This window comes from Varroa destructor, unplaced genomic scaffold (assembly GCF_002443255.2).
Source record: "Varroa destructor unplaced genomic scaffold, Vdes_3.0 BEIS01000001.1, whole genome shotgun sequence".
Lineage (NCBI taxonomy): Eukaryota > Metazoa > Arthropoda > Arachnida > Mesostigmata > Varroidae > Varroa > Varroa destructor.
Genome location: NW_019211454.1, coordinates 3,463,207 through 3,479,018, shown reverse-complemented (window position 1 = coordinate 3,479,018; position 15,812 = coordinate 3,463,207). Strand labels below are relative to the sequence as shown.

Below are 15,812 nucleotides of genomic sequence, written 5' to 3'. Positions count from 1 at the left end.
CTGCGTTCAATTTCTTTACGCTTTCGATACTTAAAGCCGAACTGTAGTTTTACACGAGATAGCTATTAAACAGTATGTAGCAATCGTAGATTCGATGAAAATCTAGTCTATCGATGATGAATATTGACCACTTCGATGTTTAATAGGTTAGGCTTAAATGTTTCCTTTACTTAATACAGTTGGTCATTTTAATTCTAGATCTAACCTAGCGGAATACCATAACAAAAGAAGCCAAATACTATTCATTATGCTATCGTTTCGTTGGGACTAGGTGACCCGAGCAATGTTTCTCGATGCAAAGTCGTGATCATTAATTGCACAGACATTGAAAACCTCAAACAATTTTGTTGCCTCTAGACTGGTAGGCCTCTCAGCTAGAAAGGTCCACTAGCTGGCCTAATGATATCCTATTATTAATCATGAATCGACAGTTAATCTCAAGCGAATTCTTTACGATTTTCATTATTTTATTGAAAATCTGTGTTTATCTGTATAACTGTATAACGTTACGATTTTATCTCGTCCCTTCCGGCTAACGAAAAGCATAATTTTTCTTTTGCTATTGTTTGAAGAGGCGTCCAGTAGACTACAAGACTAAGATATAGTGCAGATTACCAACGGCAAGCAGTTGCAATCGGCTAAGGTACAAAATCAGATTGTGGCTCATATCGCCGCCAGTGTGATAATATCCGTGTCACGTAACAAATTAGTTAAGAAAAACAATGGAGTTCCCTAATTATACACATCGCGAGTGTATATCCCTGTGTCCAACCAGATAATCAGTTTATAAATTTTGCTTTTAGTATGGCTGAAAGCCAAAGCTTACAAAATTTACGAGGCTTCACAGGAAATCACAATCAGTAACTGTTTTTCCTGACCAGCATTGAGGAAATAAGTTGCTTTACCGTTGTTTAAGTATTTTCATAAAGTACGTTTAACGTAAGTTAAGGATGATGTTAAGGACGAATCCGTATGCCTCGCTCTATGTAACATGGAACTACAATATTATACTTCGAATTATAATATTTTGAAGGATGGCCTTATTCTAATGTGATTGATTCTCCTAAGAGGGTGACTACTAATTACATCCGCTTGCCTGCTATTTTATACTGTGGGTGCATCGTGTAGTCGATGTACGACAGGTAGCCAGAACGAGCCTCGATAAACTAACGCGATATCATTCGGGAAACGCTGGCATTCAAGAAATTCAACGCCAAGACATATAAGTGGGCTCCTCCTTAAGGCCCACCGTTAACCTAACAACCTGCTTCAACTAAACAATAAGCCTTGTAAAAAGGAAGACTTAACAAAAGACTATGCACATACTGAAAGTCTTTTTGACGAGCATTTCATATAGAAACTTGTCCTTCTACGCACTAAAATGAAACTTCATACAACGCTTGTTGCTTTCACTAACTTGACCGTCTATATTAACTTCCACTATTGATAGTTTCCATTACAGATCCAAGACGATGTGTTGTTGTTTCACTGAGAAACCCGTATCCCAAGAAAGAAAATAGCCCACTGTATACCGTCGTATCTATATACGCGTAATTCATGTTTCTAGCTGCTTGTTCAGGCACGGTTATCCACCCGTATCGTTTACGCTATTCGCGTCTTGCAGTTTTATAGTTCAAGCTATATCTATCACTAGAAGGAAGTTACGCGAAGTGTCTGGCATTTGGCCAGTGCCACGATCCTTTTTCGTAAGCTAAGTCACAGCGGATATATGACAGCCACCGACTGTAACCATTATTCCTAGCCCTCGGCCCAACTGGTTTCAAGTACGACCCAGCACAAGTGAGAAAGTAGTGGCTTCTTTTCGTTCCGTATGCCTTTTTACTCCTATATCTAGGTCCTATTACACATATGAGCTCTGAGAACGTTCAACACAGAATGTCCTCATAATCATCCGTGAGCAGCCGAGGTCAAGCGCGGCACGCGCACATTAAAATGTCGCGGAGCTTGTGAGGTAGTGAGTGTTGAAAAGACACGTTTTGAAAAATGTTACGTGAAACTAAATCGAACTATCTGTGACCCTATTAGGAATGTTCGGGCGGCTCGAACTACGATTAGCAATCATTGTCGGACTTTAATCAACTCCAAGTAACAGTGATGAAAAAAGTTGACATGGTGTTTAATCCCTTCCGTTGATTTCCGTTGGGTTTAGCAAAATTCGGGTCAGAAGAAAATTCTGGTAACCTGAAGGCAAGGTGTGCCGCTAGCTGTACATCCCGAACACTTTGTCTCAGTGCCCTAAGCCCCTGGGACCCTCTGTTGTGAATCCATAACACGTAACAAAAGCTCTATTGACAACGCAAGGTAGAACTTATATTTTCGGTGACAAGCTCAGTAGCTTAAACAGCGAAAGCTTTCAAGTGTATTTTTTTTATATCTATGTGCTTTTTCTATGTCGATAATCGATGCACACACATCTCGATGTAGAACATGTGGGACCACTTTATAAAAGTTAGTCGTCACTTGTTATTCTTCGTCTAAAAAATAATCTTCCAATGACATACCCAACCCGTCCGTCAACCCAGAGGAGCTTCGCCCATAATTGGGTTCACTTTGCCCTGTACAGCCGGCCGATTTAAATTGGTGAGATTTTGGCATGCTATCCTTTATTTCATTCTATTTTATGCTATCCTTGCTAGGCGCGTCCTAATCAATACCATAAGCTGGTGAAATCGACGACCATCGGCCATCGGCGGAGTTTCCGGCGGAAGAAATTCCATACGCTGATATGGAAAATACATAATAGAGATTAAACTGAAAAGGCAAAAAGCTCGAAGTAACTGCAAAAGGTAGTTTCCATTAATCCCGGAATGTTTGTGCAGTTGTAAAGGGCTGTACCGACGAGAGTTCCCAAAGAATTACTAGCGTTATTTCACACATCATTCACTAAAATTAACTGTAAACTTAGAAAACTTATGGTTTGCGAGTGGTGCAAAGAGTTGGAGGATGGATCACCATTAAAGCGAGTTGCAGTTTCATCGAGCGAACGCGTAAATGAAGGAGGCTTCTGTCATTACATAAAAAAAATGTATAATCTAAGTCTCAGTTCTCATTTACGGTAGATATGTATGCTCATGAAGAAGCGACATCACTTAACAGAGATCGACACTTCGTTGGCACGTACATGGTGAACGCTGAAAATCGTTGCCTCATTTCTTTATACGTAACCTTCAAGCCTATAGAGCCACGAAGTATGATAATCCGATCAGTATTGTCTGGAAATACACGCTGATTTAGACTACGAACATTGACATATGCCACCACACATGCTCGAGATAATTTTTCCGTTGGCCGCATTTATCGTTTAACGCGTCTACTGATACGTGGTTTGTTAAAGATCCGCTAGTCGTATCAATGAACAGTTTTATGGCACTCAGGCGGTATCCTTTTTCTATTCATAAACAAGCAAGTTGTGCTCGAATGAGAAATTATGCGTCACTGGAAGGAAAGGAATAATGGCGAACAGAAGTCAAGGGACGTCCTTTTTGTAGAACCTTATAGGAACAGGGTCGCTAAACAAAGCCAAGAAAAGAACCCTTTTAAGTCAGTCTACTACGCCATCTTACCTACCCCAAAAGTAGCTAGCATTTATTTTCTTACGTGCCCCTTCTGCGCCTCACCCCCCCCCCCCCCGCCCCTTTATTTCCAGTCTGCACCTCAGTTTATGTTCGAATGTGTAGGCGAATAGGACAATAATGGTTGTCTTAATTACGCTCTGCTACGCTGGAGGCCCATGCCGACCGCCAGCAATTTGCCACCAGCCTGAGTGCTGCCTGCTTTGATACAAAGAATCTTTTGTCATGGGTTGCGAGAAAACATTCGCATTTTCATCCACTGAGCCAAGCACCTCTACCAGTAGGGACGGTGAGACAAGACGGATTTAAGGTTAAGTCAATAACGGCGGTTTCGAAGCCGAGAAGAATCAACAGCAACAGCAAAACTAACAATGGCACAAGGCAGCACAACAATCCGCACTTGCTAGAATAGGTAAATAGCTATCTGGGTAGTCCTTCGTCCTGGTGCGCTGTTTCTATTGGGAATGTATCATAGCTTCCGTACGATGGATGCATTTATTAGCAGTATGTTTACGATAACGAATGGTAACGAACGCCAACGAAACGAGGCGTGCAGGTTGTAGCAGTCGTCCATACGAAGGCAAGATAAAAGCAGAAAAAGATTAATGTTACGTTTGTCCTATCAGCTACGTTTCGCTATCCAGTAGCGGCAATGATGTTGGTTAAACCTTCCACTGATACAGCCACTATTTTGCAGACGACTTCCTCACCCTTCCCTCAGGGGGTTCATCCCAGACCGGAATCCACAGCCCCTCGTTGCCCCGTCGACCGGCTGCATGCTCACCTACGGCCCGCTGTAACTTTAGTGAATAGTTGGTCAGAATCAACCAGGCGAAACTTACAGAGCGGTCCTTTCCTGGCGATGTTCTGTGTTATGGCGCAATCCACAGCTAGTTTCACCAAATAACCGCAGCTGCACCTACTGCCGAAACCCCTAAGACATTAACCACAGACCGACGCCGTGTATTACGTCGCAGAAACAACCAGGATTCTCTGGTTTTCCATAGCTAGGCGAGGGCAAACAGTGCCGTCGCAAACGCCGCTTTTACCACCGCCGTCGCCGCCGGATTAGCCAACCATTTATAGTAACTAAACTTCTAATATACAGAAAGGTCGGGGTCGTCGCGCCTTCTTCAATGACAAGAGTCAGGTACATAGGACACGACAAGCTACGATAACGACAACTGCTGCTACTGCCACCAGAATCGATATCTTCCACTTTCGCCGCTGGCGTTTACGTCAGATTGGGGTTTAACTACAGATATTTTGCTCCTGTTCGACCAGCCAAGAAGACCATAACAGGCCGACTACGATGAACCAGTGAAGCTGTAGTCGATAACAAGTCCCTAATCTTATCACTGGGAGCTGACCAGTGATTATGAGATTAACTGTATAAGAGGTCTTTACCTAATCTGGACAAAGGTGGAAGACTTCATGATGCACAACAAGAACGAACCGCTATTTGTGTGTCTATAATAGCTGATGCGGTGCAAAGGTGCATCTTTGCTGAAGGTTAACAAAGGCGGAACAGGCAGATCAAGTAGACCCTTTTGAAGTACTGCAATTTTATAAATACTTGATACAGGGCAACCTAACCTGTTAAAGGCAGCATATTTCATTGTAATCCACGCTGGCACTACTCATTATCGCATGAGATACATTTAATCATATCCACTGAGGTCCAGCCAAACTCAATTAAAAGAACTAGATATTTTCTAAAGTAGATACTGTCTTCAAAGCAAAGGCTTCATTAACATTAGACACATCGATGCTTAACTCGGCGTTTTCAGTCTTGCAATTGTGTGTAAATGCAACTATACAATGCCTGGAGTAAACTAAATGCAAAACAAGATAAATATTTGAACAATGTTGTTTTTTTTTGCTTTAAACAGAGCTTCTTAGTAACTACGAGAGATTGCCATATCACAGTTAACATGAAATAAACAAAACAATATAGGTGCTGCTTGTAATACAGGAATGGTGAGGCTCATTAATAGCATTTTCACTTCATATATTAAACAGTTATGAAGAAGATGTTGTTTAATGCCTTTATTTATCTTCTCCTATCGCTAACCATATTGCAAGGCCTGCCGCAGGGTAAACTTTTAATCAACCGGACGTTTGCGGTCCTATTGCTAATTTGATGAATATATGTATAATTTTTTGTTATTTTCAATATTAATCCAAGCATACGCTGGCACATTGGTTTCTTCGTTTGTGCTGAGTTCAGTGCGCTGCTACAAAGTATATCGAACAGAGAATATGGCTATGGAATTACAAGATCTGCAATCCCAGAAAAGTAAAACTTTTCTTTTTTATATTCCTTAACCCTGCTCACCCTGCCCTGTCCTAAATATGACCTATCTAAAAAAAAAGCAACTTACTCGATGCGAACTTGGCAGAATTGTTAGCTGATGCCCTTTTTGGCATTCGTTGTACAATTGTCCTATTAATAAGTAAACGTTTTCCAAAATTTCCGCAAACATTGAACGCAGTTTCCGGTCTAACATCATTTCTATGTTTTTCCATTAGGAACAAGTCGAGGATATCGCGCGGGAGATCATTTTCAACCTAAGGTACAGCACAAGAGCTTAGAATGTATACAGAAAATGGAATACATTTAGAACTCACCTTGCTTGGTTTTGCTATTGCTGCTGCCTTTTGTTGACTGGGTCTGGCCATCAACGGTTTCGACGGAGTCCTGGGCAAGTTGCTGTAACGACCGCAGATGACGATCTGCACTACTTGCCGGCCCTGATAAAGGACCTCCACGTTCCATCAACAGCTGCTCGCTTAACATTTCCACCTTGTCTCGTACTATAACGCAGAGATAAGCCCACAGCCCACAACAGAGGCAGGAACCGCACATAGCATAATGAGAATACGTTAGCATATATACGTTATATAGAAGAGGTTAGCAAATAGAGGTACTTGCCACAAATACTCTTTTTATAGGAGCATAAATTGCTCATTGTGAGTCTACTAACATGGTTGCACGCTAAGGAACACGCAAAGAGCTGGACATTACTGCACTGCGAGAACACAAAAGAAACTCGGTTGATTTTACGATGCAAAGTTTTTCGAGGGCTGGGAAGCACGAAACGGTACGACTGGGTCATTACGTCACTCATTTTTTTAACATCAGCAACAGTTTCATGTTCAGGCCAAAATCAGCTGAGGTTCACCGCTGTATATGCGTGTTCAATAGTGAGCCGCGCAGCAATCTAGGTTCGTCCGGGTAATGTTCTTCTCTAATTCTAACGTACGTCCTTTGAAAGCTGACCGTATAACAGATTCAATAATAAACAAATTTTACCGTTAGGCTAACTGATCATTAGATGTACTGTGTTGCTGTCCACAAGGCCTGAGATAGTTTATTACATCTTGTCAAGCGCACTGATACCTATCCGATATTTAGCTTGTTACTAATGCCAATACAATGTCTAATCGAAAACCACCCCCTCCTGCCGATGATCGACTCTGGGAGGTTGAGCCCGTTGATTTTGTGTTGGCCCAGCGTGAAGCCACGCTACGTCACGCTATCCAATTCCAATACAGCTTAGCCAACTGTGGCCCCTCAACACTTATCATTGAAGGCAACCACCCCTGTATAAAATAATAGGTTCATAACGTTCCTCATTTTTTTGATCAGATGGAAACATCGTCGCGCAATGAATCAGCTGTTGTATTATAATCGATTTCCTAACATCGTCTTGTCTTGAAACCAGTTGTCATCATACTCTTATAAGATAGCCCTAAAGCTGCGACTTAGAATTAGGTTGGTTTGCGAACGACGCTAATTCTATACGCGGGATTTCCCTCCAAGGGTGTTCCCGTGTGTCAATGCGCGACTGGCCTCGACATCCTGAAGAACCTCGTCATGATCCCAAATACTTAGGTAGTCGCACAGTTTCTACGCAGACATTCTAGCAGACAGAACTCGACTTCTGCCACTAGCAAACAGAAACGAGATTTCTGTCTATGAAATACTCTCGAAAAATCGAGAATTGCTCTAGACCTTCATGGAAAATGGATCGATCTCCGAATTACGTAAGGTTCGCCGTATGGCAACCGGAACTAGAAAGATATTGTAGAGCAAATAAGGCTTTGATAAGCCATTGTCCCGACCAACAGACTTTTATCTGTGCACTCGTGTAAATCGTACGTCGATCAAAATGGTTCCCAATATTTTGGTTCTTCACACTCTTGTACCATTCACGATCAGAACTTTGCCTTCCTGCCCAGACCAGTTACCGTAGTTACATCTGACTGCGCTGCTCTACGATATCAATGCGTGGGATCCGAGCTTTATGCTCCTCGTCAAGGATCAAAGCCCATAGCGTGTGCAACAACACCGAGCTATGGGTTTTAACGGTTCGAAGAAGGCAGATGCGCTATATGCCGTATATAAATTTAAAATGGATAGAAAACAAATAGACCTGCTAGTAAACCTCTTCATAACCATAACGCTCAGCACGAAATTATTACTATTTATGAATATATACCAGAAAAATGTGTCTATATCAATATGGTTGTTTCTAGTCTGCATTGTCTGCACACTGCAGGACAGTCATAACCACAGGATTTCCCCATCCCGTATCTATAACAAGCCGGTCTAGTCATAATTTAAGCACGGATACATTTCAACAACGCAACCAAAGACAGAGAGGCACGCATTAAATAATTAACATCGTGTAACATTCGTTATATCAATAACAACGTGTATAATATAATAATAGGTGATCCGTTTATTAAGGCTTAAACTCGTAAGTGCTGACCGGGTCCATGAAAAGAGTAATGCTCTTTATGCTGAAAATGGGTTACCGAAAGGGACGACTAAAAGATAGTTCGCTTACTGAATTTTCATATGAAACAAATTACCTAATAACCTAACTTAGAAATATATTCCTTGGGGTGATGGACCAATGATGAAAAAAAAAGTTAGTGAAGTTATAACGAAATTTAAGTAAAAGAAACACGTGAGTAGCCGTCATTTCGCCAAAAATAATCCTAAACACGCACCTCTAGTTTTAAACCATTTGAAGAAAGCTGGCTAAAAAAAAAAAAAAAAAAAGCAAATTTTTGGGTGTTATACGAATTGACGCAAGATAACTTATTTGATTGTATTTGCATCTGCAAAGCTTCACAGAAACACCACGAAGTTGAGCTGTTTCTGAAGCGACTGATAGAAAGTAAATTAAAAAAGAATAAAAAAAAAGTGCAATGTGAGGCTAAGGCCAGATTGACGCCCAAAAAGCTCACGCTATATGTTTAGGGAGGGGCTCGGGGGAGGCAGGAAGGGATCGTGGAAATGCTTAATTGATAACTAACACAATATTAGAACAGGCCATTGAAAAAAATTTACCGAAACTAGTAAAAAAAGAAGGCGTCGTTTTCCACCATAACAATATCGGGCCGTACACATCTTTAGTTAAACGGCAAAAATTGACGGAGTTCAATGGGAAATTTGAATGTATCCTCCCACTATCAGACTACTATCTGTTTCAATCTCTTCAAAATTTCTTATAAAAGCTAATTTTGATTTCGATCATAAAAAAATATGTACTTCAATTTTTAGCTGAAAAACAGTTAATACTTTTAAATAATACAGATCTCACGTCGAAAAGTTTCAGAGTTTAATAAAAAATTAAATAAAGTTCTATGCTTTATTTCTTTTTGTTTAGGTACCGTTTTCGGTTCAAATGCTTTAAAAGATCCTGTTTAACGCGTCAGCCATTCTGCCATCCCCGTAAGTACGGGCTGGACTTGTTACTTTGGGTACGTGTCTCGTTCACCCCCATTTTAGATTTTTTCCCCACTCCCATCAAATTTTTCCATCCGACGAAAGGAGTACGGGGAAAACACAGGACCACTGGTGCCTTTCTAAGCTCTCTTGTGACGGTCACAGTGCCCTGCTTGGAAGTCGCCCTGTGTAGCGCGGAACGGGATCCTCTCTACAAAGGTTTTAACAGTGTGTTTCGCTTTAATGATTTTGAAACCACAGGGTCCTCAAGGCTCCTCTGCGACGGAAAAAAGGATCCTTTATTCACTTAGTCATTAAGTAATATTAAGGCAGCAAATAGCCTTCTTGTATCTCTGTTAACCGGGCCTCTATCCGGGCCGACAGAAATGTTGATCCGTGTAGTATGGTAATATGTAGACATGTGCATTACGTCGGATTTTCGAGAGTTCGGTTTGACAACTTCAGGACATACAACGTTAGGTTGGATGACACCTGTGAGCTGCCACGCGGAGGAGAAGTTTTCGACATTTAAATACGTCCGGTAACTCCATGAAGTTTTTGCAATGAGGATTACTACAAATGCTTCTATCCTGACCTGGAATGGCCAAGTCAGTTTATACTGCAGGTTGGAAATCGCTAGAAATGATTGCGGACTTCTAATCGTTTCGAGGTAACTTTTTATAAAGAGTTAATTCAGCCGTTGGAAGGGACGATCAAAAAAATAGAGTACACACCTAAATAACAGCAGGTAGTTACTCAGTTGTAGTTCTTAAAGTGATTAAGCTCCCTGGGTCTTCTCTTATTATTTACCGTGGGGAGACAAGCTCTGACATGTAGACGTACCCAACAACAGCGTCTTTTTTATATCTTTGGGAGACGGTCTGCTTTTGCATGCTCTTGAACCAAAAACAATGTTCTACATTCTTGTAATCCTTCAATTGATGCGTGCGTTGCCTCTGGTACGCTCACTTTAAGACAAAGTTGAAACTAGCCAAACAATCGAAATAGAAAGACATGCTTGATTTAATTAGACTAAGCAACCCAGGTCATCACAACGGTAATTTTTTCCCCATTATTGTTCACACAGATTTATGGAGTCGGTTCGTCATTGACACAAAGCTCTAAATAAAAGTCACAAGAGTTCTAGTGTAAAAAACAAGCCCTCTCTAAATGCGCCCTCCTCCTTCCGATACCAATGAATAGTACCAATATTCATTGGGGTAAAAGAAAACGGAATTACTAAATAATAGTTAGCCTTTCATACGGAGGTAGCTAGTGCCACTGTACCTCATCGTCCATAAACCATCGCAGCTATAGCTCACTATTGAGCCACACTCATTGTATGGCAAGAAAGCTAGCGGCAAACTGGCGACTTCGTGTAAGCCGGCACGGACAAATCAGTGACCGACTTTGACAGGGAAAAACAACGATACGAAACATTACGCGGTCTGCCATTCAACTTCAAGCAAAGGCGGTTGTAGTGAGTACATATAGTATTATTTGATACTAAAAAAAAAAAGCCAGTTCTCATTGTAATTGAAGGGCAAACTCACTATGATGACAAATATTCGTTGTTTTTATAATTTCTTTGTGCGCTAATAAGCAAACGATGCAACATCAAATAAAAATCAGCTCCAGACGGCCGTCATAAGTAATAACAATATATATATATATATATATATAATTTTTGTAAGCTCTAATTTATTCGATAATCACCGAAATGCTTCTCACAATTTTCACAAAGCCGGGTATTAAAAAACAACCCATTCTTGAAAATTCTGAAGAAAAATATTGCAACGAACGAACAGTGTACCCCATTTGTTGCAGACTTTACGTGCAATATTCTGTGAATTTCGCCATACTCTACAAATGATCAGTTCTGCCAATAGTCTACACACTTTTTTAGATATCAACTGGCACCTGTAGCTAGCAATATTTCTATCTATAGAACATCTGATAATGGATATTCGGATCATTGGATATATTATAAAACGTGAAGAAATTTATGGGAAAAATGTACCATTTTCACGTCACTACTGCATAAATGTCCCATAAGGACGACGACGGCCACCTCAATTATATAGATAATTCGCAATCATTTTCCAAAGACGATTTGGGTTTTGCCGATGGAAACAATTATGGCTGGCAAAGGAAGAGCTCCGCTTGCTCCGACGGCCAGGAGTGAGCGTAAACAAGTAGCAATGAACCTTTGTGAGTCCGCACGCGATTGTGAGTCATTTAAAATCAGAATGAACAAAGGGACGGAACAAGAAAAGAAAAAAAAACAGTACTTTAAAATTGCCTTACAAATATCCATCTTTATGCCACTAAAGTACATCATAACACCGCGCTGCGTCATACCTTAAGTGTTTTACATTCGGTACTTCATTAGCTAGTTTAAAATGGCGTAGTCTGAAAAACTGATGCGCATCTCTGAGTGCGCGGTCATCGTCATAATCGTAACTGAAAAACGTGCCGCCACGCTAGTTCAAATCTCAACGTTCGCAAGAATTATTAGCAGTAATTAATTAAGAGTCGGGAACAGAGGATATAAAAAATCATAAGAAATCAAGGAGATTCAACAATCGCTTGTATCGTTGGCACGCCGTTTCAGATATCTGGTAAAAATCGCATGATACGTCTTACGCAACTCACCCCGGCTATACTCCTAACAAAGTTAAGTTCTTGGGGCGATACTTGAAAGGAAGGGATTTCGAAAACTTGTTCACGAGAACTAGAAGTACTGAATAAAAATATAATTGCTGCATCAAACTTTTCCAACACGAAGCAAGTTTGCCATCTGATGATTCCAACTTATAGCTGCACATAGGTCATCGATGGTAACACAGAGGTAGTGCAAAATCTGGAATGATGATCTCACAGGACGGGAATTAAAGGGCAATTATACTGCTGTACCGACCGCTGCGGCCACAGCGAGTCATTTTTACATCCAGTAACATTATATACTTATCAGACAAAAATAATTATACATAATGTAATAAAGCAAATTCCAATGTTTGCGAAGGGTTTATAAAGACCTATAAGGAAACATATATGATGTTACTTACACGCTACGTTCTCCACACACAGATTTTCGAACTCTTTCTCAATCGAGCCGAACAATTCGTAAAGTCGCCGTCTGAAAAAGAAAAAGACGGAACGAACGTGTTACCAGGGGCATCTAAATGCAAAAAAGATAAAACAGGTAAAGAGAGAATGGTATAGAGAAAGCGAGAGAGATAGAGAAGGACAAACTTCTGAAAATACATCGATCGTTCCTAGGAACTGTGGTTTGCGCACGAGACCAAGTAGTTTCTTCAGCCGCCCCCGCTTCCATCATTATCACCACGACAACCTCGACCGCCGCATTGTGGTATTTTCTCCGTTGTCCTTTTTTTAATGACTCGGCTTCCATGTGTGTTCTTTAGAAACCATCCTCCACCATTAGCATTAGCTTCCAGTCGATAACCCCGGGAGGCTACGAACCCACCACTCAGGAAGCTCGTAATGCATGGGGCACCCCATTCAATACTGCCCTCTAACGCTAGCGTTACGGCACTCTGGATGTCGGGAAAAACCATCTAGGCAAAAGTTTCGACATGTTTTCTTCTATAGTAGACGATAGGCTCCCACTGTTAATACTACTGTTGCCGCTACAACAAAAACAGTACTGTAATCCTTGTGTTTTCGAAAGCACGTCGTCCTTGTCGTCGGTACCGAGGCCCGATTTAGAGCGACGACCCTTGCACACGTGAGAGCCATCAATGGCGGACTGCCATTCTCCCCACCTCCATTGGTATGTAAAGCCAAACGGTTAGTAGGTTTTTCGCCTAGACCTTATCTACTATTGGCTCCGCTGTATGTCATTCCGCCGGCAGGCTCACGTCCGCCACGAAGGGTTCTTTTGACGGCGCAGTCGCAGACGAGCCACCGTAGCACGCTTAACGGCATCATCCATCGTAGCGCGCGTCCCTCATTCCTGCTTGTTTGCCTGCCCTAACCCTGCTAAACCTACGCCAGGCCACACGTTGTTGTAAGTAGAGCACCATGTCGTGACGTGCGTGCCCGATAGCACCGACGTCACAAGCGGTCCTGATAGCGCAGGGCCGAGGACAGGGTATAGCAGGTATAATAACCCAGGTACTGAGGCTTACATTCGTTTCAATCAACGTTCAGTTAGAGCCTCCCTGACGGCTAGACGGCGGCAAACTCGAGCGACAGCCGACAGTGAGACACGGGAGTATGGCGTGCCCTAACACCGCTGACAGGCAAGCGGTATAGCAGCTCACTAACTGCTATAGAATTCAACAAATTGATTTTTAAGGCAATATTGTCTCAGTTTGAAGTGACGTCGTCGTATATCGGCAAAATGGGTGCGTAGTAACATCAAGTCAAAAGAAATATAAATCATGGGCTGTGCATTTATTAAGTGTGCATACGCTTGCTCTGGCTAGACGCAGTAGCCACAAATGGGTCGACAAAAAAATTACCTAGGCCCGGTAGTAAGGAAATATAGTCGTATGCGTTGCGGTTCGTTCTACGAACTCGGAGCCAAACAGCTGCAGCTACTTAGATCTAAGAATTTCTATAAGCTCTATAGGCTATGGCAATTTAGAATCCATCAGTACAAAACAGATAAATGACACAAATGTTTTATCTTGTCAGTAATCAGAGCTAGCTAATATTAACAAAAAAGTAAATAATTTCATGCGATGCTGGGAACACAAACGTATAATATAACACAAAAAAATAAAACAACGCTTCAGGCAAAGTTCTTGCATTCTCTAATTGTAAAAGCAAGTTTCTCTTTAAATAAATCGGTTGCTACTTGCATGTCGCCTGTTTTCATCAAATTTGTAGCCATTGTCAGATATAACTGAAGACGTTTAGGTGCTGCTAAAAACGTCAACCTGCACCTATTGTAGAACAAAAAATTGTACCCTATTAGGAACAAGTTTGAGCAATTGTTTGAGCCAAAAATCAACCTTCTAAGTAGACGAACCACAAGTCTATTAATCTTCAAAGTTCATTCTAATTGGAAGTCGCCTTTCGACGTCTATCATGCGTGTTATCTGTTTGAGTTTTTTTGAAAAGAGTGGATGGTGTCTGGCAGAGTTTTTCGGACTAGTCAAATCCACCAGAATGCAAAATAAGAAAATGACAGTATATGATCTATATTGCAACTAACGCTATCTTCCACTCAATTTAGTCAGCGACAAGGGCACAGATTCAGAGAAGTTAAGCTGCAGCAGACACATTAGCGTTAGTAGCCTTATTGGCACTTCATTTTGCCAGTACTGCTGATTTTATCATCAAACACATAGAGGAATAAGCGCAAGCCATTGGCAAGCAATCAGCTCGTGAACTAGTCTTAATTTGTGATAGTCACGCGTAGAACTTGCTTGTTGCTGAACGCTGCACCGTGTAGTTAGGCCGTCGTCATTTCTCCAGGTAGGACGTGCGTGTACTTTTATATGCACATATAGATATATGTGCATAAAGCTCCTCGTCTTATATGGCTCTTATAAGCTCATCATCTTATATCTAAAGAAGCCGAAATCCAGCAGCAGACTTTTATAGTCCCACAACGAATCTAGCATAAACATCATAACAATCTTTTTCCTCTCAGTCGATCCAGCAGTATGGGACTCTAGGGGCTGCTACTTTATACCTAAAGCGCATCGCGTCTGGTATAGGTAGGCCCACAATCCAACGAGTTCTTTCTAGACTCTTTTTCTCATTCTAAATACAGTCAGGGAGTGTCCTAGCTCCATCACGCCCTTGGGAATGGATAGATACGTGACCAGACCCTTCTCCAATACAAATTTTAGACTTTGAATCAACGAAACGGTGCTCCATCCAACCCATACGACTGTGGTAACTGGGGTTACATTGAAAGGCCAGATTAAGTTTGTCATGAAACTTCCTCAGACCGATACATTCCATTAGTGATTCCCCGAAAGACGGCCACTTTGACATCCCGACTCACTAGCAATCTCATACAGACCCTTCGACATCAGCTGATCTGCACTGATCGCTTTGTTATTTTATCAACATATTTTGTTACTGTAAATGGAAGTGTTAATAATGCTGGTCTACAACATCGTTGCTCTATTGTTTCCCGTTCTATATACGAACAAACAAATCCACCCTTGCCGTCCCACGACGGATCCATATTTAGTCCCGGTTCTGTTAGGCATGGCAAGAAAGCTAGGTGTAATCAGGCATTTGGCTGCAGTTTTCAGCCACGTACAATGGGGATGCGTAAGAACAGCCCAGTACGCATGTACGTTCATCGTCTGAGTTACTCAGAAAGAGAAAGAGGGAGAGCGAACAGATTGGAATGAAAGGTGCCTAGATTGGCAACGCAAATGGCAATGTATGGCCATCGAATCTGGGAATCTTTCGATTCAGGTGGGGTAGGAGTAGAGGTGACGTCTTCATCTCTCTCAAAGGCGCTCTTCATCCAGATAGCA

The 15,812-nt window shown here is 41.6% G+C and overlaps 1 protein-coding gene across 2 annotated transcripts in view; it reads right to left on the bottom strand.

Moving 5' to 3' along the window:
* Positions 1-15,812, bottom strand: part of Wdr37 (WD repeat domain 37) — an 83,121-nt gene that overhangs the window by 17,936 nt on the left and 49,373 nt on the right. For both annotated transcript variants that reach the window (XM_022790813.2, XM_022790823.2), the window contains exons 3-4: positions 12,405-12,475; positions 6,225-6,410 (exon numbers count right to left, since the gene is read on the bottom strand). In XM_022790813.2, the coding sequence (XP_022646548.1) occupies positions 6,225-6,410; positions 12,405-12,475 (257 nt within the window). The remainder of the gene's footprint in view (positions 1-6,224; positions 6,411-12,404; positions 12,476-15,812) is intronic.